The sequence below is a fragment of the Chlorocebus sabaeus genome, chromosome 7 (genome assembly GCF_047675955.1).
Source record: "Chlorocebus sabaeus isolate Y175 chromosome 7, mChlSab1.0.hap1, whole genome shotgun sequence".
In the NCBI taxonomy this organism is placed as follows: domain Eukaryota; kingdom Metazoa; phylum Chordata; class Mammalia; order Primates; family Cercopithecidae; genus Chlorocebus; species Chlorocebus sabaeus.
In genome coordinates, this window is record NC_132910.1 from 15,203,733 (window position 1) to 15,230,915 (window position 27,183).

Consider the following 27,183-nt stretch of genomic DNA (forward strand, 5'->3'; position numbering starts at 1 on the left):
TTATCAGTTTTTGTTTTTGTTTTTTTTTGATAGCATGACTACTGTGAGATTTCTTGTAAGGAAAAAAAAAAAAAATACCAGCATCGTTGGCCTCATATATTGGATTATATTTAAGGGGATCAAGGGACAAGATGTTTGAATTTGGAGATGTCTTGGAAAATCCTGTGGTGGACACAAATGTTTGCAATGTCTCTGCTGGACTCCTGAAATTGGGAAAAAAGAGACTCTGGTACTCATCATAGACTCAAAACCTGAGAAAAAGCGAGATGCGATTATTAGAGAAACCGGCATGGCACGCACAAAAATGTGTCTATTCCAGCCAGGGCTTTTTCTTTTCAGTTGTTTGTTTTGGTTAGAGATGACTTTGGGGAACTGAATGTCCCACTGGACATCCGAGCTGCGTTGTCGGAGTCGTAGGTCACCGCTTCCAGTCAGCGGAGCCGCCGCCCCCCGGGTCCGCGACCCAGGAGCTGGCGGGCGGGGCCGCGCCGGCGGGAGCGCGCGCCTCGGGCGCCGTCCGCGGGTGGAAGCAGAGGAAAGACGGCGGCCTGGGAGCGCGCGAGGCCGCACGTGCGCGCGCCCGCCCGCCCGCCAGCCAGCCAGCCCGCGCGCCCACGCGCCCACGCACGCTCCCGCCCACCCGTAGGCCCGGGAAGTCTCGCGATGCCGTAGCCGGCTGCTCCCGCTGCGGGTGGCTCAGGCTGTTGCTGTGGTTGCCTGAGTTGCTGCTGCGGCAGCGGCGGCAGCGGCGTCTGTGCTTGTGGAGGTGTTGGCCTCTGGGCGGATGTTGACATTGTGTTGTTGTTATTGCTGATGGTAATGGCGGCGGCGGTGGCGGCGACGGTCCCGACCCCATCTCCTCTGTAGCGGGAGCCGAGAGAGCCGACAGCGAACTCCGCGGCCTCGGAGCCGGTGGCAGCGGCGACCCCCCTCAGCCTCCGCCGCCTCGCCCGCGGGTACCCCGGCGCCAATCCTGGGAGTCAGGCCCCTTTGGGCAGGGGCTCTCGGAGGCTCAGGATGGCGGATTTCGACGAAATCTATGAGGAAGAGGAGGACGAGGAGCGGGCCCTGGAGGAGCAGCTGCTAAAGTACTCGCCGGACCCGGTGGTCGTCCGCGGCTCCGGTCACGTCACCGTGTAAGGCCCGGAGAAGGGCGAGGGCGGGAGGTGCGGGCTGGGGTGGGCCCCGTTACTCCACGGGAGCGCGGTTTTCCCTGTGTCCGTCGGGTGTCGGTGGCCTTCGGAAAGAGTCGGCGACCAGGAAGTGAGAACTTGGCTTATTTTCATTTGTTTGGGTCTCCGAAGTGGGGACGGACGCTGTCCTTCGTCCTCCACACACCCCTTTAGCAGGCCCTACAGGCCCGGGCGATGTGACGATCCCAGTAGGCACGGGTTTTCATTAGGGTCTGTCCTGCGGGCCACCCTTCCCCTTCAGTGTGTATTGACGGGGAGCCTCCTTGTTTTCTCGCCCAGTTATCCTGTGGTTCTCTGTGCCTTTGCACCCAGTGACATGGCTCAGAGGCCAGATCTGGGTCGTGTGAGACCCCAGTGACAATTGGCAGCGAAGCTCCCTGTCGTGTCTGTTTCACACATACCCACAGTTCTCCCAGTTCTTCCACACATTTCCGCACAACTAATGCAAGTTCTTATAGTTGTACGTGATAAAAATACATAGTTGAACACAAATTTAAGATGTGCAGAGAGAAATATGTTTACAACAACAACAAAAAACTACGTGAGGGACATACACTCTGCTCAGGTTACTGAGGGAAAACTGTAGTCCTGAAATTCCTCCTTGGGGCACGAACTTGGGGCTTCTTAATTTGGAAAGTCCCACTACTAACATTAAAAGTTTGGTATTAAACAATAAGGAATGAAAGCTTTCGGAAAGACCATGACAAATAAAGGAATGTGAAGACTTGAACCAAATAATGAGCTGTCCGGAAGCAGGAAGTTTTGTAATGTTTCTCTATGAAGTCCACAATTTTGTACCACTTGATGTATTGATACTCTCCCGGTTTAGATCTCTTGTTCAAATCATAGATCAAACTTCCATACTTGCCAGGTATCTCTGTACTTCTTCACCTTTTCAGTAAAAGAGCCAGCAAGTCTGAAAATATCTGGAATACTCTTCATTATATTTTGGTGAAGAGTGAGTGGGATGTGCTGTGAATAACTTAGGGAAACAGTAAGACTTCTCATACAAGTTTGTCAGCAAAATAATTGCATTTCTCATATGACCAGCCGTATTGTTGTTTGAGTATGCTTATGTAATGCTTTGATTTCTTTAGCACCTGTTAGTTTATATTCAGGTGACTTAACAGGGTAAAAACACTGCATAATTGCCATCACAGCACCATGACAAGACAGTGGAATTTATCACCACAATAATACTTTCTAAGTGTTGTCACCAGCTTAAGAAATACAACCAAATATCATGGATATTAAACTTTTAACATATATCACAGAATTCATAACCTGCCGTTTGATTTTATTTTGACTTTTATGACCTTTTTGCATTGTTTTAAGCCTCAGGAGTATGTGGATGCTTAAAGAAGTGATTTCCAAACTTTGTCATGCCGTCTATCCCTCCTTCTACATTCCTCATATCAAAGAAAAGCTAAATCTTGTCATTTAAAAAGACGCCGCTGTAGTTGTTAAGGAGAAGAAAAACTTCTGTTTTTCTTCTGTTAAGGAGAAGAAAAACTAAGCACTTTGTTGAAAGTGGAAAATGTAATAGTGGACAAAGTGCTCAGAACCTAAGTAATCAGTAAACTTGATTGTAGTTGGCTACCTGGAGAGATTAATAGGGTAGCAAAGAATTATTAGTGGTTTTCAAACTTAGCTGTCCATTAGAATCCTGGGTGACTTTAAAAAAAGACCCTTGTCTTTGCTCTACCCCAGGCCAGTTGAAGGCCAGGTACTAAGTGAGGGTCCTAGGCATGTATAGTTAAAATTATAAATAAATAAATAATACAATCTCACAGGTGATTCTAATGTGTAGCCAAGATTGAAAACTATTCCAGGTTATAGGGAGGGACTATCTATCATCAATAAACAGTATGCCTTTTTACATTGGGAGTTAAATCTCTGATCTTCCTCAGCAACTTCCTTCTTCTCCCATTTATCTTGGTTCTGGGCTCTGGGTTAAAATCTATCTCAGCTACTTCCCGGATAAATTGTTTATTCATGACCTTTAGTTGAGATGGGGGTAGTTACCGTCGATACCTTTTAAGATTATTAAGGATTAAATGAGATGGTACATGAAAAGAATTTATTGCCGTGTGTGGTACTATGTTCACTAAATACTAGTTTTTATTATTCTCCTCAGATAATTTTACACTTTGAGGAACAGGTGTAAAACAAAGTACTAAAAAATTAGAATTGCCGTTGTCAAACATAACAGTGATTCACTTTAGTGTTATTTTTCCATTTCTAAGCAATGTGTATGTGCTTAAATTACTGTTTGAAGTATTTTGATGACAATAAGGATCTTTCTGCATTGAAAACTTAAGCCTATTTTGTAGCACATAGGTAATAATACAAAACTTTTTTTTTTTAACATGGCTCTGTCATGCATAATTCCCAGGCACACTAGCACACTATGCCAATGGATAGCCCAGTTAGCACCTATAAAGGTTTTTAGAATTGGTGCATATGTGTTACTATGACTGTTGAGGACATTCAGTTTTTCTTGCTTTAAATATAAATGGGAGGAGCTATTAGAACAGTTGTAGTAAGACTGGCTAAATTTGTCACTGCCCCTCACACCCCCTCCCCCACCTTTTTTTTTTTTTTAACTGAGGTGCTGATCAGAGCAGTCTTCCCTTACCAGTTTGAAAGTAATTGACCATGTAAACTGAATCATCTGTAGTCTAGATCAGTCTGGAAGGATATAGATCAATCCATATGTTTTTCACAGATGTAACTTTGAGTAGGCCTTTACAGTTGACTATTTCTGCTCTTTTTTTCTACTTTAATATATTACAATACTACTGTTTATTTTAGAAACTATTGTATTCTCATCATGTCATGTCATTGTGGTGATGTGAGAAAGAAAGTTACCTTCCGTTCTCTAGGTTGGTCTCTAGGCATAATCAGATTTTTGTGACATAGGATGCAACATGTCTAATTTGCCTAAAGTCTGCTTTAAAGTGGCTTTTAATACAAATATTTTCCTTTTTTTTAAATACAAATGTTTTCATCCTGACCCCAAATCAGACTTATTTTTTATACTTCTCTCATGATCAGTATTCTTTTCTGACATTCTTCTGTTAAGTATAATATTTCCCTTCATTGTTAGATTTCTATGTAGCAATATGGAGAAATCTTGTGCAGAAGCATATTTTGAGGAAAGTGGTATTGGAAGGAAGGAAGATAAATGATAAATTCCTATTATTGCATAATATTTTGGTACATGTAACCTAAAATACTTACACTTACGATTCAATTAAAAGTAGATTTTCTTTTTGCTTTCGTGGTGACTTCTCATATAACTGACGATGAGGAAAAATAGTTTCTAAAAGCAACAGTAATACTGTAAAAAGACTATTAGGTAGTCTTGATCAGATTGGTTAATATTTTAAAATTAAGGAGTTCCTTATGTTTCAAAATATATTTGCAAAATATGTTGATCATTTATTGAAGAGTTTCATTTTTCACAGTAATAACTCTAAAAGATGTGTCAGTCTAAAAGTTAGAATTTAAAAGTAGTTTTAGGCCAATATTTCCTAGGTAATCTATCATTATAACAGACATTATTTGCTCTCATCCCCACTTTCTACCCTTCTTATATCAGAATCAAACTTGGGACTTTCCTAGAGTATGTATAATCTTTGACTTCTAACTCAAGCCCTATCATAGAGCCAAGTTATTTTGCTGAGGTTTGTTTCTAATATTATTCCCTTGTAATTTTACTGTGTCTTCATGTACTCTCTTCTGAGGTGTAATCTTACCATCTCCACAAATTATTCCTTATCCTTCAACACCAGTTTTTATCAATGGCTGTCAGAAACCACTTTTTGCTTGTTTTCATTCCAGATATGTTATGGAAGATTAAAAATTTAGAAATGTGACTTGAAAATGTTTGGAAAGTACATTGGGATGGAGTATGATTTCTGAATAAGAGACATCACAAGAACACCTTAGTGTTTATCGATTTTTCAAATGGTAGAGTTAGTAAAAAATTGTCTTGAAATGTGTCAGTATTTCAGGACTGCTACTAGATGCTGTGGTTAGCAGTAAGAGACCTGAATGTGAGTTGCCAAGTTACAGAATCATTTCAATAAAACAATTTCATTAAATTTTATAATTCCTACCTCTTTCTCCCACCCAGCATAATATTTAAGACATATTCTATTTATTTCTAAAGCTTAAGCTTTCTGTTTTCAAATTTTTGAAGGCCTCATTAATGTATCTCCACAGGATATAAAGTTCTTGCGGGCAGGGGTTGCGTTTATTGATCTTTCTTTATTCTTTAATATAGTGTCTAGAATACTATAGTTCCTATAATATTTTCTAAATGAACGAAGTAATTGTATACACATCTTTGGATTTTGTCAGAATTGCCAAATGAATCACTGTTTTCTTCTCTTTCTGCACCTCCTAACAAAGGCAAATAATATTCTGTAACTACTTATCACATTGAAAAGATAAATGCCTCCTCTGTTTTAAAATATGGAATCTGGTAATTGTGAGGAAATTATAAAATTAAGGTAGATTTTTTTTTGATAACTCTTTTTGGTGTTTTTTCTCAAGAGTTTTTTTTTTTTGTTTTGAGACAGAGTCTTGCCCTGTCATCCAAGCTTGTGGGCAGTGGCCTGATCACAGCCTACTGTGGCCTTGACCTCCTGGCTCTAGTGATCCTCCTTTCTCAGTCTCCCAAGTAGCTAGAACTACAGGTACACGCTGCTATTCCTGGCTAATTTTTTTAAAAATATATTTTTTTGGTTTTTGTAGAGATGGGGCTTCACTGTGTTGCCCAGGCTGGTTTTGAACTCCTGGCTTCAAGTGTTCCTCCTGTCTCAGCCCCACCAAATGCTGGGATTGTATGTATAAGCCATCATGTGTGGCCTCCCAGAGATTTTTCTTATTCCATATAGTTTGAGAGGAAATTAATTTGATTATAATTTGGACATATCTTTGGTAATATGAAGAAAAAATTCTGTGCGTTTTATTTGGACCAACTACTAAAACTTCTTAATGCATAAATTTTCTTGAAGAAATGAGAACTACGATAATTAACTGAGGTTTCAAAGTTTTTACTGTATCTGAATTTGAGAATTTATATGACATTTTGGTCCAAAGAATTTATATGACATTTCAGTGTTGGATTTTTGCCTACCAAGGGATATGAAATTGATTAGTACTTAAAATTTTATATGACTAGCTAAGTAGAAAAGAGGGATTAAATGGTGAAAAGTAAATTATATGTAATTATTATGATAGTAAATAATCAAATACTATTCTAAATAATTTAAATAAATAATATTACTCTAAAGAATAATACTATTAAGTTGAGATCTACTCTTGATTTCCAGCTGGAGTTTATACTGTTAACAGGTTAAAGGCCCAGGATATTAGGCTAGCGGTATACTCAGAAAGAAATCTTTCAAATATCTGATAGCTATGTCTGGCTTAGGTTTCTAATCTGCTATAAAGCTATTTAGATTTTATTCTTAATAAAATTAAGCTTTAAATATAACATGTAGCAACAGATGCTCTTAAGTATCCTTTTAGTGTCTTCCGTGTAAGATTGTGTGTGTATCTGTGCTGTGTGTGTGTGTGTGACTTTTGACCCAATCAGAGTCTTGGGTCTGGAAGGGAAGAGTTTAGGGATTTTTAGTTTTGGTAAGAGTGCTATGTGATTCTGTCAGACATATTTGGAAAGTAATAGATGGTACTGTGGAAAAAGTGTGGTCTTTGATATCAGGCAAATTGGTTTCAATTCTCAGTCACTTCCTAACAGTAACCATAAGCAAATTAACCTTTCCCAACTTCAGTTTTTTCTTCTGGGAAAGAGGATAATATCCACCTTAGAGGTTATGTGTGAGTCAGAATTTATCTAATTAATAGGCATTCAACAAATTATTACTTATGACATACTTTGATGTTTAACCCTGCATGCACATTTTTTGGTTACTCTTTACCATTTTGTGGGATGTCAGTCTAAAATGTGATGTATGCTTTTCTGCTTTAAAACAAGATTCTGAGCATAGATCAGAATTATCTAATTGACTAGAGGAATAATTTAATCAAAAATGGCTATGAGATTGGTACACAGTGATGTGTTAGTGGCCCTGAGGTATGTTGGAGTTTGAGAACCTTCTCTAAATGGCACTTTCATTTAAATTTCATATGTGGGCTGTTCTTTTTGGTTTACTTTCCTCTCTCTTTGTAATTGATCAGCTGTACTTGGAAGTAAAACAGCCAGCCTTATTAGAACTGCATATAAAGTAAGACAAGTTCATTCTGATTGTTGAATGTAGATGCTTGGATTTCGATGCTTGGGTTTTAGTACTTGGGTTTTACAATATTTATTTTGTTTTATCAGAGTATATTTTGCTTAATCTTTGATTATCAGCTGTCTTATTGAGGTTTCCTGATAAGTAATTTAATGAGTATTTGTTAAATGCCCATTTTTCTGCCAGGTATTGCACAAGGCTCTAGGTATACAATGAAACCCAAAATGAAACACACATAGTTTCTGCCTTCATGGAGTTTACAGCTAATAGACAAATTTTGTCTGATAAAATTGCAGTGAAGGAAATGGATGAGATCCTGTGATTGAAAATAATGTGATTAGGGTGAACCTCTCTGAGGAAGCTAACATTTAGGAAGGACGAGAGTCCTGTCAAGAGCCCCTGGATCTGGAGAACAGCAGGTACCAAGACTCCAAGCCAAAACAAGCTTGACTTGCCTGAGGAACTGAAAGGATACCTCTATATTATGGCTAGAATATAGTGAACAAAGGGGATAATGTCTTGAAATGAGGTTAGAGAGTTCAGTAGGGGCCAGAAAGGATTGTAAAGGGATTAAGATGAAATTTAGAAGGTTATTGAAGTAGCCTCCATAAGATGTGATAGTGGCCCCAGCTAGGGTGTTGATCTCTAGATTAAATGAGTTATTACAATTCTGGGTATAAACCATCAAATTTCACAGCTTTTCCTATGATGTATGGAAATACATAGCAATGGCCACTTCTGCTGTCTGATTCCTCAGTTGTTGTGTGTGTTTTGGTCTGTTTATTTTTTAATTTCAGCTTTGTGTAGGCTGACGTTAAATAACTGGCTACTTTTACTGTTCACTGGGAATTATTTTGATGGCATACCTGCACTTTTTGTTCTGCTGCTGGGGCAGCTAGTATGCCAAGAGAATAGCATGTGCTGGAATTAGAGAGAGTCCCACAAGGTCATAGATTTTGAAGTGGGAACCCTCGTAAACGTGATATCCTTTAGCTATAAGGTGTGTGGTATGTGACAGCCCTCAGTACATGATTCGTTAGATTTGAGGAAAAAATTGTGTTTTTTATATCTTACATTTAAAACTCAGTTGCATCCACAGGAGCTGAAATGTTCTCACAATGTCCCTGAAGAATAAATTTTTTCTCCTTAAGCTTTTTTTCTGTCCCACTATCTACTTGGATAGAGTTGGTTGGATTTGAAAGTTACCTAACTTTGTTATTTTGATTGATAAAAAGTGAATGTACTATATATAGTGAGCTTCCTGCAAGAGCTTCTTGTTTTATTCTCTTTGATCTTGCATTGTAGTCATAATGTGGGCTTTGGTTAGTTCAGTGGTGGAGTTCCTATGTACCCAGTCTCCTTTCTTGGTCTTTTCTAAACTGCTCAGTTATAAATGTTACTTGAAATGAATATTTTTGTTAGTCTGTATTGTAAATCAGTTCAACCATATATTTTGCTTAAGTGAACATAATTTAGCATCATTATTTTGCTCTTGAGTTATAGAAGTATTAAGAATATTCTAAAATATGTATAAATCAGATATACAAAAATTTTTTTCTTTAGTACAGAAAATTTAAAAGTTGTTAAGTTAGATCAGCTGCATCCCTATATCATCAGAAGTTAGTTATACTGTGCATTTTCGTTGGTATACACTTGTATAACTTTCACTGCTTAACAACATATGTAATCTGTTAATAATGGATATTATAACCTTAATAATTAAAAATGAATAAAATGCTAATGCTGGATTATTATAAGACTATGTATAATGGTGAGGTTTATGATAGAGTAAATTTAACACATGCTTTAGAGAATTAAGTCTTTGATTTCACTAGTTTCCTGAATGAGATTAAACTTTCATGAAACCGGATGAACTCCAATATTGTTCAGAATGTGGTTACAGAGTTAAAATTTTTAGAATTATTCTGAAACCCAAAAATGTGTCTGTAACTCTAGGGTTTCTGTATCTTTTGGATAAATAGAGTATACTTTCAATTAGATCCCATCCTCTTTGAGCTACATTGATATTCAGACATATGTTGAATCAACCAGATAAACATAAAGCATGATTTATATACATCAAAGCCTGTTCATTTTTTTCCGTAATTATGACTTTATCTCCAAAAGTAGCTAAAAATTTGAGTTCATTGAACTCAAAGTTCAGCATTAGGAAATAAGCTCTCTCTGCATGTGCCATCTGTATAACCCATGTGTTCAGTTTGAAATTTCTAGTTCATATGCTCGTAGGTCTTGTCATATCTGTAGGAAGATAAAAATTCTCTGTATCTGTGGATTTGTACAGGTTGAATGTCTCAGAATCCAGAATATCCAAAATGGAATTCATGATCTACACCCCAAATCAACTTCAACGGCAGCCTTCCATTGTCAGTTGATGGCAGGTGGAGGACACTATTTGTTTAGCTCAAAAACTTTTTGATATGTTCTTGATTTTCCTCTTTCTCTTTCACTGCATCCATTTTGTCTTGACATTTTGGCTCTGTCTTCAAAATCTGGCCCTATTTTGCCACCTACACGGCTGGAGTGAGTTGCCAGTATCCCTTCTGCCTTACACTTAATATATTTCTTAAGTCAGGCATGCTGGCGTGTACCTGTAATCCCACCTACACGGGAGGCTGAGACAGAAAGATCACTTGAGCCCAGGAGTTTGAAACTACCCTGGGCAACATAGCAAGAATCCATCTAAATTACAAAAATATATATATATATATTTTCTTCCGCCTGTCTCCACCTTTCCACTTTTGCCTCTCCTCTTATATAATCATTTTGGTACATCTGCTATAGTGATCCTTTTAAAACATAAGTCAGTTCAAGTCTTTTCTCTGTATCAGGCCCCTCAAAGGTTCCCCATCTTCTTCAGAGTCCTTTTAATGTTCTACAAGACCCTCCCTGATCTGGCCCATCATTACTTGTCTGCTGATATCAGTTTCTTCTTACTATTGGCTTCAGTTTATTTTGACTTATAGTTATCGATGGCTTTCCTACATCTTGACTTCAATTTAAGCCCTCTCTGTCTGTCAGCTCTGCATGTTACCATCTATTTGTCTTATGTTCAGATACCTCAAGAGAGAGCTGATTGAGTTAGGTAATGTTATCTAAGTTAGGCAGGACTGTTTGGCCTTGCCATTCCACGTGCTGCTAGCCAGCCCAGGGATTAGCTGTTCTTAAAGCAGATGTCCACTCGTGATCTAGTTAGCCAAAGTATAGGGAGTTCCTAGTTAGGCATGCAGAGTAACAGACTACACTCTCTAGTATACATGGTTTTGAGCTGTGTAGCGTCTTTTCAGATTGTTGTATTATAATTAATTTAATTATAAGATATTTCTGTTTTAAAAATTTCACTGTAAAAAATATCACTGTAACTCAGAAGAAAAGAAACATCGAACATATATTTTTGATTAAGGGCAAAACAAGTTGAAGCAGCAGATTCTTGCATTTCTGTATTTAAAAGGCAAAATTCATTATGAGTTCAAAACATGTCTTAATTTAAAATGATAGTTCAGTAGTGAATGCCAGGAGACATTGTTAATATAAGAAGATACAAGGAACATAGAAGAAGTAAAAACTGAAGTAAGAGGGACAGAGGATTATATGGACTTGAACTATGGAAAAAATTGAAATGCATTCAAGAAAACTGTTGATTAGTGAACCCAAATTTCCCTGTTTACTTATCTTAAAATACCTAGTTAATGCCAAATAAAATATTCAAATAAGAATGCAAAATTAGGATGGTATTGTACGTTATAAAATATTTGTCTGCTGGGTGTGGTGGCTTACGCCTGTAATCCCAATACTTTGGGAGGCCAGGGTGGGCAGATCACTTGAGGTCAGGTGTTCACGACCAGCCTGGCCAACATGGTGAAACACCGTCTCTACTAAAAATACAAAAATTAGCCTGGCATGGTGGCAAGCACCTGTAATCCTAGGTACTTGGGAAGCTGAGGCATGAGAATCGCTTGAACCTGGGAGGTAGAGGTTACAGCGAGATGAGATCATGCCACTGCACTCCAGCCTGAGCAACAAAGTGAGCCTGTCTCAAAAAAATAAAATAAAATAAAATACTCGTCAATTATTTAGTTAACAGCAATTATGCATTGCTGAAAAATAGCTGTTATTTAAAAAAACAACAAATGACACAAAATGTCTTTAATACCCTCTCCGTAAAATAAAACTACAGAATACTTGATTATTCATTAACATATCTGTGCCACTGCAGCTATTTTCTCTTGATACATTTCTGGAAGTAGAATTACTGGATCAAAGGGTAGGAATTTTTTTTTTTTTTTGAGACTCAGTTTCACTGTTGTCGGCCTGGGCTGGAGTGCAATGATGCAATCTCGGCTCACTGCAACCTCCGCCTCTGGGTTCTAGCAATTCTCCTACCTCAGCCTCCCGAATAGCGGAGATTACAGGCGCCCACTACCACATCCGGCTAATTTTTGCATTTTTAGAGTGATGGGGTTTCACCATGTTGGCCAGGCTGGTCTCGAATTCCTGACCTCAGGTGATCCACCTGCCTCGGCCTCCCAAAGTGCTGGGATTACATGAGCCACCACACCCAGCCAGGGTAGAAATATTTTTTAAGACCCCTTTTACGTACTACCAGATTGCACTCCTGAAAATTCTATCAACTTGTGAGATTTTTGTTCTTTTTAGTTAAGATCATGATATACTGAATTTTCTTCTTCAACATTTTCCTCCATTGAGAAAGATGGTAAAAATACTGAAGATACATAAATAAATCTAAAAATGAAAGGGAGGGAAGGTGAAGAAGTTTATGTTCAATGATATTTCCATGTTTTTGGTTTACAAATTTCATATTTAATGGTTGTTTAATATTCTGTTATATTGAGATAATTAACCATTCCTAAAATGTTATAGATACATTTTTATATTTGTGAATAAAGATTCAATGAACTTGTTTATGCATAAATTTAATCCACATTTCAAGTTATTTTTTAGGTAATATTACATTTCTAAAGAGAAGACACTGTGACAAAGATATAAATATTTTCAGTGCCAAATTAATCTGAAATGGTTGTAACAATTTATAGTTCCATTGATAGTGTGTGATATTTTTCCATCTTGACCTTCTTGCCAACATAAAATATTTTTAAAAAGTAATTTTATTAGTCTTGTAGATAACTGGATTAAGATGCCACCTACTTTAAATCATATTTTAAAAAATTATCCAAGTACTACTTCTAGCTTTTTGGATTAGTAGAGTGTTTGGTTATTAGAGTCTGAAGGGGATTCGGCTTCCTACTCAGTGCAGGAATCATTGCTCTTCTTTCAAGTACATCAAATTATTATTTTATTGGATGAAACTTGGCCTTTCTAATACTGTGCTGAGCCAATTGTACTTTGTCTTAGAATGAAGGAAATTATTTTTACCATATTTAAAAACTTTTATGTAAACTTGTGGGTACATTTATAATGCTGTCAATTGAAAGCAAAACATATATGCCATTTTCATTCTAACAGTCTCTACCTTCTGCTGAACTTAAGAAACCAGAACTAAGGTATTGTCAAAATTAAGTGGTTTGTGTCAAAAATAAATCATTAGAGGTGATATTTTACAGTTATATTATCAAGCAAGAAGTGTGACTTTTCTTATCCATTTAATAAAATAGGATGGTCTTGCTAAAATTCTACCTGATACTATTGTTTTGGTTGGTCTAGATTTGGAAAAAAAAAGAGAGAAGGTTTTGGCAGGAATGAAAAACATAGCAAAGGAGATATTTGCTGTGGCCTATGCCAAATAAGAAATTCTGACGTTCAAGCTCTTTGCCAGGAGAAAGCATGCTATATGAAAGAAGACTTGCTGAAAAGAGTGATTTTCTACTACTCTGATGAGAACAGTCTTATTAGTAAAGAAGTGTGTAGGAAAGCCTGGATTGTGGTAGTTTGAATAATGAATGAGAGGTAACGTAAAGATGGTTAATGTAAAGGAGTCTTTCAAAACATTAGTGGAGGAAGGAAAGAAATAGATGCCATCAGACATTGAGAGAGAAGAAGAAATAGGGATTCACAGTCTCAGGTGGATAGATTAATTCAGGTTTGTAGGCTGTGTTTAAGTAGCCTGAAGCGAGGTAGAAATACAGTGGATTGCAGTGAAGACTGGAGGAGATGCAACCAGAAGTAAATGGTTAGTTTTTGGAAGTTTTCCTCCATTGAGAGATGGTAAAATTACTGAAGATATAAAAGTAAGTCCAAAAATAAAAGGGAGGGAAGGTAAAGCAGTTTATATTCAATGACTTTTTTTTCTCTCTGAGTTGACAACTGTGGTTATTTGCAAAAAAATGTTGTGAGGATAAAGTGGAGTACCTAAAGACAGGTGCCACAACTATGGAGTATGGAAAAGGGAACTTATTGAGGATGAATAAATATTGTTAAAATAATATTCACTGAGGTTAGAAATAAGATATGTAGTTTATATATATATATTTATTAATGGTGATGCATTTATAAATGTGATTTTTCTCCAGTAGCTCCAGGCAGTGTGAAGAAAGTAAACAATTTAATTGAACCTGGGTTGGCAAGGGACACTGTAGAGATGATTAAGGGTGTTTGTTGGAGTATGTTCAAAATGATTGACTGTAGTTCTGGCAAATAAGGAAGGAAATGGAGTCATAGGGAGCTATGGAGGGGTAGGAAGTAGTAAATTACAACCAGAGGCCAAAAAACAAATTTAGTAAGGATGGGAGAAATGAAATGATTGATGGCAGTGGTAAGAGGAGAATTTTACAGTTCAGAATTTCAGAGGTGATACAGTCCCAAGTGATGACAATATGCAAATATATCACAGTGAGTAGGTTGCTGAATTAGATGGAGGTGCAGGAGGTAAAGTTATTTAGAATAGATAAGGTCAGGAGTGAACTGTAGTTGAGGATTTCTCAGGAAAGAGTGGCATTTCAACAGGGTTTGTGGTTAAAGTGAAGATGCGTACAGGTATGTGGTGCTTAACTATGGGGACTTTTCTGATAAATTGGTCGGTAGGCAATTTCATCATTGTGCAAACATCACAGAGTGTGTGTATACAAACTTAAATGTTGTAGCCTACTACACATCTAGGCTATATGATATATAGCCCATAGCCCTTACGCTACAAACCTGTACAGTGTGTTACTGTACTGTATATTGTAGGCAGTTATAACACAGTGGTAAGTTTTGTGTATCTAAACATGGAGAAGATACAGTAAAAACACAGTATTAAAATCTTGTGGGACCACCTTCAAGTATGTCCTGACTGAAACATTGTTATATGGCACATGACTAGGTTTAAGGTTTGTTTTGTTTTTTAAGATAAGATGTAAGGAGGTATCCTGATAGCTGCAGATCAACAGATTGAGGGTTTCAGAGGAAAGTGTTAAAGGAGTTTGGAATGGAAAAAGTCTATCAGGAAAGATAAACCTGAATTTGATGATGATGAGAAAGCTGGATAACAGATTGGAGTGGTTTGCACTGAGTTATGACTATAGACTGGAGGAATGTAGAGATAGTGAAATGGGTGTATGTAGGATATGAGTAAAACAAGCCTGTTTCAAGATTCCGTTTAGATTTAGGTGTAAAGTTGGAGTTCCCCCTTCGAAACTTTACAGTGTGTATTACATGAACTTTCAAAATTATCTCAGATTACATAAAAGTAAAATTGGTCTCATATGTGATTTCTCAAGGAAACAAAGGAAGCTGTAAAAGCCATAAAAGCCTGTATTGAAATGTTGCATGGAATGTGCTCAGTAGTTGTGATTTGAATGAATTCTCTTTTCTCCAAGTACTGGTAGACTTCTGATAGATAAAAGCAAAATAGGTTGTTTTTGTTATGTCTTTTATCTTCTTGTTATATTTACCATTCTTTGAAAATAGTTTAAATCTTTTATCAATTCTAAAGCCATGGAATATTTTAACCATGATTCAAGAAAAGATCTTTTAGGTAATAGGAATAGATATAGGTATAGTACATGTCTACATTTTCTTTCATACCATCTAATGCACTGACAAATAGGTATTGAATGGAACCTAAGAGAGTTCTTGGTAGCACTTTGTCCGTTCCTACTTTTTTATTTTTTCTCTCCCTTTTTCCTTATTCTTCCCCTTCCCCACTCTTTTTCCTGCATTTTGCTTCTCATCTTATTGCTTGTGTAGGACACCTGCTAAAATTCACAGCTATTGTTTGTTTCCACCAATAACATTAAAAGCTGGAAAAAATTGCCATCCCACCCATTAAAATAATATGCTTTGTAGTTAACTTTTTAAGATATAAAGGTGGTAGCTCAAATTAAATGAACCATTTCTATTTTTGTTTACATACTGCTGGTTAATTAACATTCAGCCCCTTATCATTATGCAAAAGTTTCCATATAACTGCTAAAATAATTGCTTGTTACATTTCATAAATTGCTTATTACAGTTATTTCATCTCAAACTTCCATTTTATGTCTCAAACTTCCTCCGTATGTGAAAATGCTTTCTATTGACTTGACCTTTAAATTAAATGGTCTATATTTTTGGCAACAATGACATGTAATAACATATTCTTCTTATTTTTTAAAAATAGATTTGGACTGAGCAACAAATTTGAATCAGAATTCCCTTCTTCATTAACTGGAAAAGTAAGTGTCTCATTTTTGTTCTATTTGTATGCCTCAAAATGACAGTTTTCTGAGAAAATTAGAAAAAAGTATGCTTATCAGTCATGTTTTTTGACATTAATATTGCATTGTTATTATTTCTTAAAATTTTTCTTTAGGTAGCTCCTGAAGAATTTAAAGCCAGCATCAACAGAGTTAACAGTTGTCTTAAGAAGAACCTTCCCGTTAATGTACGTTGGCTACTTTGTGGCTGCCTTTGTTGCTGCTGCACGTTAGGTTGCAGTATGTGGCCAGTTATTTGCCTCAGTAAAAGGGTAAGTTGAATTATATATTATAATTTAAATTTAGAAGTGGACAAGCAAGTCTTGCATTTATCTAGTTTTTATTTTTATATTGAATGAATCACCTATCCTGAATATAATATGAATCCAGGAGAGTAGTGAGTCAGTAAAGTTACTATATATCCAAGTGCTGTTACTAAATAGCCATCTAAAAATTATATTTGTAATTTTAGGAGCAAAGAGTAGTGTATAGCATTGTCTCTATCTGTACATTGATGGTGGTGTGGTATAGTGATCAAGGATGCTGGCTTCAGCTCTACCATTTATCTCTATGACCTTAGGCATATTTCCTAACCTCTTTCAACCCTTCTTGACAAAACTGTAAAATATTCACATGTTCATCTACTACTTGAATAGGATTATTGTAAAGGTATAATGGAAATGTCTGGAAAGCTCTTAGCTGAATAGCTCAAAGGAAGTGGTTAATAAGTATTAATTAATAGTACTCTTACTAATAGTAAGATAGTACCCATACAAGAAATAAAATGGTTACGATGGTTGTTTCTAGTTGGTAAGATTATGGGACATTGTTTTCTTCTTTTTATATTTTACAAGTTTTCTGTAGTGAGCACAAAGTGATTCTGTAATAAAAAAAAATAATTTTGAAGATTCATTATTTGACTACTTATAATAAAAAATTCTGGCCAGGCACAGTGGCTCATGCCTGCAATTTCAACACTTTGAGAGGCCAAGGCAGGAGGATCGCTTGAGGTCAGAAGTTCAAGGCCAGTCTGGCCAACATGATAAAACCCTGTCTCTACTAAAAATACAAAAAATTAGGTATGGTGGCAGGTGCCTGTAATCCCAGTTAGTCAGGAGACTGAGGCAGGAGAATCGCTTGAACCTGGGAGGCAAAGGTTGCAGTGAGCTGAGATCGCGCCATTGCACTCCAGCCTGGGCAACAATAGTGAAACTCTGTCTCAAAAAACAAACAAATATAATTTTAAGATGTCGGTAGAGATATGACAAATTATTACAGATTGAATGCATTATATTTTTGTTAAATTTTTTAAAAATGGTATTTATATGTATAAAAATGATATTTTTTTATTTTTTAAAAAACATACATTTAAAAAAAATAGAGACAGGGTTTCACTATGTTGCCCAGGCTGGTCTCGAACTTCTGGGCTCGAGCAGTCTGCCCTCCTTGGTGTCTCTAAGTGCTGGAATTATAGGCGTGAGCCACTGCACCCAGCCAAAAATGTTATTTTGTTAAGATGAAAATGAATGAACAGTTTTTTGTGGCTACGTTTTGATAACCAGTAAGAGTGGGAAGTATGGATGAGCTAATTCTCTTTGTCCCTTGACTTCTGTTACAAAATAGAAGATATAGTCCTACTAAAAGTTTTTAAATTGGTACATTCTATTGATAGGAAGGAGTTAATGCCTTTGTAATAGAATGACTTTTGTGATACTTACTTCAATATTTCTAATATTCCTTTTTTCTAAAAATGGTTATTTTTTTTCATCGTTCTCACCAGATTACCTTTACACCACAGAACATTTTTTCGTCTCTGGATCCACAGTTGATTTTGTTGCTCTTGTAGTTTGGATCCCCTCACTCCCTTCTGCTATGTGGGCATTTCCATTGTTTCAGTGCCTGCTATGTCTCACTTGGTTGGTAATTGCTATCAGGTAACCCAAAAAATCATAAGAGTTTTAATACTGTAGATACCTTTGAGATCTGACTTTTTTGTTTGTGCTTGGTTTTGTTTTGATACCCTTTTTTTAAACCTTTAAATGAGTAGCATAAGATACTGCAGTGTTTGTACAGTGTATTTAGAAAATAAAGGTAAATGAGTTAAACTTTGCATTCTTATCAACTTGAGATCCTTTTTGAAATGCCTTCATTAAATTCCTTATGTGAGATGTAAGATTGACTTTTTTAAGCTAATTTCATCTGTAGTTTCTGAAAGTACATTTCATTTAGCATTGTAGTGTTCAGTCTAAGGTCTCTCTTTGTATTTTATATGACTAGATGGAATATTTATTTGATACATTTAATTTTATATGGACTACTATCCAGGGAGCATAAACAAACATGACTTGCTTTTTAAAAAAGGCATACATATCTGTGTCTTGGGTGTAAACTGTTATATAACCATGGTAAGAGTGATACTTCATGCGTGTGTGAAGGATATTACAGGCCCTGGAGAAAGAGGTGCTTTGTAAGATGGGGGCAAAATAATTTGGATTTTTTTCCTTTTTTTTTTTTTTTAATTATACTTTAAGTTCTGGGGTACATGTGCAGAACGTGCAGGTTTGTTACGTAGGTATACATCTGCCATGGTGGTTTTCTGCATGCATCAGCCCATCATCTACATTAGGTATTTCTCCTAATGCTGTCCCTTCCCTACCCCTCAACCCCCGACAGGCCCTGGCGTGTGACGTTCCCCTCTAGAGCAGGGATTTTTAATGTTTTATTTGCCATAAATCCTTTTGATGGTTTAGGGAAGCCTATGAATACTATCTTAGATGCTTCATATATATATTTAAAAACATTTAATGTATTCTAAATGTATAAGGTAAAATACATGGGATTACAAAGGAAACCGATTATATAAAATATAGTTATCAAAATACTAGAAAACTTCAATGTGATTTATAAATATGTTTATTAATACATACAAAATAAGATAGCAACAGATCCATGGTAATAATATGATAGGAAGAATCTGTGATTTCTTTAAGTGATGAAGGTACACGTCCTGTTTAGTCTATTGAAGTTAGTTACATACATTCATGACCTAAGGAAATGTAATGCATTTCAGTTAGTGGTTAAAAAGATGTGTTTTCATTTCACTCACTTTCACAGACTGCCAGAATTCTGTCTAAGTACTGCATGTTAAGAACCCTCAATTGAGAGGCATGAGATAAAAAATTGCCAGCTTGTGAATTTCTGTTTTCTTACTTGTGATGTGAAATCCTTTTATATGCTTAGAATGGTCTCCGACTCTAAGACATATCAGGACCAAAGGCATACTTGATACGCAACTCAGTGTTTTTACTTTCTTGATATTATTCACTGATTTGGAAAACTGCAGTTCTGTCTTGCCTTTAAAATCCATCCCCTCACAAGGTCAGGAGATTGAGACCATACTGGCCAACTGGTGAAACCCCATCTCTACTAAAAATATAAAAATTAGCTGGGCATGGTGGCACGTGCCTGTAATCCCAGCTACTTGGGAGGCTGAGGCAGGAGAATCGTTTGAACCACGGAGTTGGAGGTTCCGTCTCAAAAAAAAAAAAAAAAAATCTATCCTCAACTTAGTGCCCTCTTTTTATGATCTGTTATTATTCCCAAGACCTTGTTTTTATTCTGTTCTATTATTATTATTGTTACTATTATTTTTTTTTTTGAGACGGGAGTTTTACTCTTGTTGTCCAGGCTGGAGTGCAAATGGCATGATCTCCACTCATGGCAACCTCCCCCTCCCAGGTTCAAGCAATTCTTCTGCCTCAGCCTCCTGAGTAGCTGGGATTACAGGTACCTGCAGCCACACGCAGCTAATTTTTTTTTTGAGACGGAATTTCACTTTTGTTGCCCAGGCTGGAGTGTAATGGTGTGGTCTCAGCTCACCATAACCTACGCCTGCCCAGTTCAAGTGATTCTCCTGCCTCAACCTCTGGAGTAGCTGGAATTACAGGCTCCTGACACCACGCCCCGCTAATTTTTGTATTTTTAGTAGAGACGGGCTTTCACCATTTTGGCCAGGCCGATCTCGAGCTCCTGACCTCTGGTGATCTGCCTGCCCTGGCCTCCCAAAGTGCTGGGATTACGGGCGTGAGCCACTGCGCCCAGCCTATTCTATTATTTTGATTGTTTTTTAGACCTGCCAAATTGCCTTTTTTCTTAACTACCTTTGCCTATTTTTGAAAATTGTTTTTTAATATACAGTAAAATTTTTGTATACAGTTCTGTGATTTTCGATAAATGCATAGAGTTTTGTAACCACCACCAGAATGATGATACATAACAGTTTTCCGTAAAAAACTTACTTGTGCTGTCCCTCTGTAGTTGAACCCTTGTCAACTCTTAAACCCGGCAACCAGTGATCTGTTGTCTATCCCTACAATTTTGTCTTTTCTAGAATATCATATAAGTGGAATAAAATAGTATATATAACTTTTTGAGTCTGGCTTCTTTCATGTAGCTTAGTGCATTTGAGATTCATCTATTTTCTCTTATGTATTAATAGTTTTTTTTTTTTTTATTGTTGAGTAGTATTCCATTGTATGGATGTATCACAGTTTGTTTATCCATTCTTCACTTGAAGACATTGAGTTGTTTCCAGTTTTTGAATAAAGCTTGCCATAAACATTCACATGCATGTTTTTGTATGAACACAAGTTTTCATTTTTAGGAAGAGGATTGCTGGGTTATATGCTAAGTGAATGTTTAATTTTATAAAAAAATTCCAAACTGTTTTCCAAAGTGGGTGAACCATTTTGCATTCCAGCCAGCAATGCATGAGAGATCCAATTGCTTAGCATCCTTGCAGGACTTGACATGGTTAGTTTTAGAAATTATAGTCATTCTAATAGATATATAGTAGCATCTCATTGTGGTTTTAATTTGCATTACCATCATGAGTAATGATGTTGAGCACCTTTTCATGTGCTTATTTGCCATTTGTACACCTTTGTTAAAGTGCTCATTGAAATATTTTGCCTATTTAAAATAGTTATTTCTTGTTGAGTTTTGAGAGTTCTTCATGTAATTCTGAAAATAAATCCCCTAGCAGATAATGTGCAAATATATATTTACAGTCTGTAGCTGTCTTTTCATTCTCTAACAATATCTTTGGCAGAACAAAAGTTGTTCCTTTTGACAAATTCATCACTTTTTAAAAAAATACAGATTGTACTTTTAGTGCTGTATCTAAGAATTTGCCTAAACCAAGGTCATGAAAATTTTCTCCTATGATCTCTTTACTTTGCTTTTAGGTGTGTGACCCATTTTAACTCAGGTTTTAATATGGGTGTGAGATATGGGTCAAATTTTTTTTTTTTTTTTTTTTTTTTTTTTTTTTTTTTTTCATATGACTTTCTAGGTTTTCCAGTACCATTTGTTGAAAAGACTATTCTTTCTCCCTTGATTTGCCATTGTGCATTGTTAAAAATCAGTCAACGATACCTGGGTAGGTCTCTTTCCATACTCTATTCTGCCCTATTGATCTATATGTCTATCTTGATTAAATATCACAATGTCTAGTTTACTGTAGCTTTTTTTTTTTTTTCCTGTTTTAATTAAAAAGGAGACAGGGTCTTGCTATGTTCCCCAGGTTGGTCTCAAACTCCTGGGCTCAAGCAATTCTCTCATCTCGGCCTCCCGAAGTGCTGGAATTACAGATATGAGCCACTGCGCCCAGCCTACTGTAGCTTTACAGTAAGTCTTGAAATCAGGTAGTTTGAGCCTTTCAAATTTTTTCTTATTTTTCAAGATTGTTTTGGCTATTGTGATTTCTTTACCTTTTTGTATAAATTTTAGAATTAGGTTGTCAAATATCTATAAGAAACACTGGTATTTGATTGGAATTACATTCAATTTACAGATGAATTGGAGAGAATTGACATCTTAACAATATTAAGTCTTCCAAACCAAGAATATGACATAGTCTCCATGTATTTAGGTCTTTGACTTTTTTTTTTTTGTTAGAACTTTGTAGCTTTTTGCGTAGCATATAGATTATGCTCATGTTTTATTAGCTTTATACATAAGTATTTCTTTGGGTTTGTTGCTATTGTAAATGGTAATTGTTTTTTTAACTTTGATTTCCAATTGTTCACTCCTAGTACATAAAATACAATTGATTTTTGTATATTAACATCATGTCCTTCAACCTTGCCAAACTCGCTTATTAAATTCCAGGAACTTTTTTGTGGATTCCTTGAGATTTTCTACACAGATAACTATGTTGTCAGAAAATAATGACAGTTTTATTCCCAATCTGTGTACTTTTTCTTTTCCTTCCCTTTTTCATGGTGTAGGACTTCTAATAAAATGCTGAATAGGAGTGATGAGAGCAAACTCCTTGCTTTATTCTTGATTTTCTCTGTTTTTCTGTTTTCACTTCCATTGGTTTTTTGTTTTTATTATTTCTTCTTGATTTGGATATAATTTACTCTTGTTTTTTAGTTTCTTAAGGTAGAAGTCATTGATTTGTCATTTCTTTTTTTCTTATATGAGCATTTAATGCTCTTTCCGTCTACACATTTTTATATAGTATTTTTGTTTTGATTTGTTCAAAGTTTTTGTGATTTTCTGTCTGACTCGTGGATTATCAAGAAGTTTGTTTAACCTCCAAATATTTGGAGATTTACCAGAAACTTTTCTGTTACTGATTTCCAATTTAATTTTATTAGTGTTAAAGCATATACTTTGTGTGATTTCAGTTCTTTTAAATGTGTTAAGTTTTATTTTACGGCCTTGAATACAGTGTATTTTGGTAATGGCATGTTCAAAACTTCTATTTATATTTTACTAGCTTTATTGAAGTGCAAGTGACATACAATAAACTGCACGTTTAATGTATATTATTTGGTGAGTTTTGTCACGTATACGCTTGTGTGCATCAAGATAGTGAACATATTCATCATTTCCAAAAACTTCCCTGTGCAAGTGCTGATCTGCTTTCTGGCACTGTAGATTAGTTTGCATTTTCTAGAGTTTTATCTAAATGAAATCATACAATATGTATTCTTTTTTGTCTTCTTGTTTTATTTTTTATTTATTTAATTTTGAGATAGGGTCTCATTCTGTCACTGAGGCTGGAGTTCAGTGGCGTAATCATGGCTCACTACAGCCTTCTCAGACTTCCCAGGCTTCACTCATCCTCCCACCCCGGCCTCCCAAGTAGCTGGGGCCACAGGTGCACATCACCACACCTGGCTAATTTTTGTATTTTTGGTAGAGACAGGGTTTCGTGTCTCAAACTCCTGAGCTCAAGCAATCCACCTACCTCAGCCTTCCAAAGTCCTGGGATTATAGGCATGAGCCTTCATGCTTGGCCGGCCCCTTTTTGTCTTTTACTTACTGTGATTTTGAGATTCAACCATGTTGTTGCATCGGTAGTTCATTCCCTTTTATTGCTGAATAATGTTTATTATATGGATATGCCATATTTGTTTATTTACCTGTTGATAGACATTTTGGTCTATATAAATAAAGCTGCTGTGAATATTCTTGTTCAGGTCTTTTTATGGACAGACACTTTTTTTTTTTTTCACTTGAGTAAAAATTACTGAGTGGAATGCTGTGGTCATATGTCATGTGTATGTTTAGCTTTCTTTTTTTTTTTTTTTTGTGGTGGTGGTGGGACAATCGTGGAAATGCATTTAAGGAACTGAGAAACTGCCAAAAGTGGAGGTGCTATTATTTTATGATCTCATGGTATTGTAGGATAGATTCTGTTCTGCTACATCCTTGTCAACATTTAGTATAGTATTTTAAAGAGTTTAGGTATGTGTCCCCTCTATATCTCATGTTGAAATATAATCCCCAGTGTTGGAGGTGGGGCTTTGTGGAAGGTGATTGGATCATGGGGGCAATACTTCATGGCTTTGTGCTGAGTTCTCTTAAGATCTGGTTTTTTAAAAGAGTGTGGCACCTCCCCCAACCCCCTTGCTCCTGCTCTGCCATATGAAATGTCTGCTGCCTTTCATCTTCCACCATGATTATAAGCTCCCTGAGTCCTCCCCAGAAGCTGAGCAGATGCCAGTGCCATGCTTCTTGTATAGCCTGCAGAACTGTGAGCCAATTAAACCTCTTCATTATAAATTGCCTAGTCTCAGATATTTCTTTATAGCAATGCAAGAACAGCCTAACGAGAGATTTTAGTACCACTGTCTTGATAACTGATAGAACTAGTAGACAGAAAATCCCTACAAATACCAGCCAACTTAACCGAATTGACATTTATAAAACACTCTAACCAACAATAGGTAAATACACATTCTTTTCAAGTACATACAGATCATTGAGATAGTTCTTATTCAAAGTAATTCAACAAGTCAATAAATTTAAAGGGATTCAAAACATACAAAGTAAGTTATCTGACCACAATAAAAGTAAATTAAAAATCAGTAAATGAAAAATCACTAGAAAATCCCCAAATATTTGAAAGCTAAATAAAATGCTTCTAAATAACTCATTGGTCAAAGAAATCACAAGGGAAATTTAAAAGCAGAATGAATTAAATGAAGATTAAAACACAAAATGTCAACATTTGTGTGATACTCCTACAGCAGTGTTCAAGGAAGGAAATTTATATCACTGAAAGTCTACACTAGAAAAGAAAGCCTCAAATCCATGACCTCTGTTTTCACCTTAAGAAATTAGAAAAACAAGAGGAAATTAAATCCAAAGTAAGGAGAGGGGGGAAAAAATAATAATGGTCAGACTGAAACCTATGAAATATAAAACATAAAATCAATAGAAACAATCAATGAAACCAAAAACTGATCTTTGAGAAGAACAAAAAAATTAATCTCTAGCCAGAGTGGGGAAAAGAGAAAGAAGAGATAAATTAACAATTTTAGGAATGAAACAGGTGACGAGACTAAGAGGTTTTAAAGATAGTAAAAGAATGATTATTGAATACTATAAACTGTATGCCTATAATTCAGCAGCTTAAAGTGGACAAATTCCTTGAAAAAGAGAAACTATAAAGCTTAACCAAGATAAAATAGATGACCTGAAAAGTCCCATATCAATTAAGTAAATTGAATTTGTAATTTAAAAACTTCCAACAAAGAAAATTGCAGGCCCAGATGCCTTTACTGGTATATTCTTACAAAAGTTAAGGAAGAAATAATGCCTATTCTACACAAACTCTTCTAGAAAATCAAGAGAAAAGAACTCTTCCCAGCTCACTTTATGAGACCATCATTACTCTGAGGCCAAAACCAGACAGAGATTTAAGACAGAAGAATGTTCCTCATAACATAGATATAAAATTTCTAAACAGACTTTTAGCCTATCAAGTCCAACAAAAACATGAAAAGAAAAACACACATGGCCAAGTACATTGTCCTTCCCAGGAAGGTAAGTAAGGTTGGTGTAACAACCAAAAATGCAATGAATGTAACTCAACATATTTCTAAGCTAAAAAGAAAAACCACACAGCAATCTCTAAAGTGGCAGAAAAGGCATTTGACAAAATCCAGCATCTATACTTGATTAACAGTCTCACAACCTAATAGAATAAAACTTCCTCAAGCTGATAAAGGACATCTACAGAAACCGTACAATTAACATGACACTTAATAATGAAAGTCTGAATGCATTTCTTCTAAGATCAAGAATGAACCGAGAGGATGTTCTCACTACTACTAATCAATGTTATTCTGGAGATTCTAGCCAGGGCAGTAAGGCCAGAAAAAGCAACAAGTATAGTAATAATACTGTCTTGATGGGCAGATGACATGTTTGTCTATGAAGAAAATTCAATAGTATCTTTAAAGAAACTCCTAGAACTAACAGGTGAGTTTAGCAAAGCTATACCCTATCAACAAAAAATCAAAAATTAAAATGAAAAAATACAATTTTTAAATAGCATAAAAATACTAAATACTTACAGAGAAAGCTGAAAAAATACATAAGACATGTACACTAAAATCTACAAAATATCACTTAGAAAAAAACTTAAAAGACTTAAGTAAATGGGGGAAAATATTGGTTCATGTGTCAGAAGAGGAAATTTTTTGTTTGTTTGTTTTGAGATGGAATTTCACTCTTGTTGCCCAAATTGGACTGGATTGGTACGATCTTGGCTCACCACAACCTCTGCCTTCCAGGTTCCAGCAATTCTCCTGCCTTAGCCTCCCGAGTAGCTGAGATTACAGGCATGCGCCACCACGCCTGGCTAATTTTATGTTTCTAGTAGAGACAGTGTTTCTCAGTGTTGGTCAGGTTGATCTCGAACTCCCGACCTGAGGTGATCTGTCCGCCTCAGCCTCCCAAAGTGTTGGGATTACAGGCATGAGCCACCGCGTCTAGTGAGGAAATACTTTTAAGTGGCCAATTTCTCCAAACTGATACATAGATTCAGTGCAATCCAAAGTAAATTCCCAACAGGACCTTTTTTTTGTAGAAATTGACAGGCTGATTCTAAAATTCATATAAAATATAGACAACTTACAAAAGCAAAACAACTCTGAAAAGGGAATACAAAGTTGGAGAACCAAAACTACCCAATTTCAAGACATAATTATAAAGCTACAATACTCAAAGTAGTGTGGTACTCACATCAAGATAGACAAACAGATAAACAGAAGAGACAGAGCCAAAAAATAGACCCCTTCATGAACTGATTTCCCCCAAAGGTAGAAAGGCAATTCAGTAAAGAAAGAACAGTCTTTTAAAGAGATATAATTGGTAAAATTAAATACCTATACATTTTTAAAAAATCTAATCTATACATTAAACCATATTTTAATAGAAAGTTTAACTCAAAATGTAAAACCTAAACCTATAGAACTCTAGAAGAAAACATGGGAGAAAAATTATTGTGACCTGGGCTTAGGAAGAATTACTAGGTATAACATTAACAGCACAATCCCTAAAAGAACACCAGACAAATTAGACTCCATAAAAATTAAAAATTTCTATTTTTGAAAACTATTGGAGGATTTAAAGACTAACTACTGACTGGGAGAAATCTTTGCAAAGCAGATATTTTTATCCAGAATATATAAAGAATTCTCAGAACTCAACATTAAGAAAACAATTCAAGAAACATTGAGCAAAAATTTAGAACAGACACCTCAC

At 36.0% G+C, this 27,183-nt stretch overlaps 1 protein-coding gene across 1 annotated transcript in view; it reads left to right on the forward strand.

The window, feature by feature from the left end:
• Positions 1-640: 640 nt before the first annotated feature.
• CHIC2 (cysteine rich hydrophobic domain 2) overlaps positions 641-27,183 on the forward strand; it is a 54,661-nt gene continuing 28,118 nt past the window's right edge. Inside the window, exons 1-3 of the mRNA XM_007998701.3 lie at positions 641-1,136; positions 16,038-16,092; positions 16,230-16,385. Of these exons, the coding sequence (XP_007996892.1) occupies positions 1,018-1,136; positions 16,038-16,092; positions 16,230-16,385 (330 nt within the window). The 5' untranslated portion in view covers positions 641-1,017. The remainder of the gene's footprint in view (positions 1,137-16,037; positions 16,093-16,229; positions 16,386-27,183) is intronic.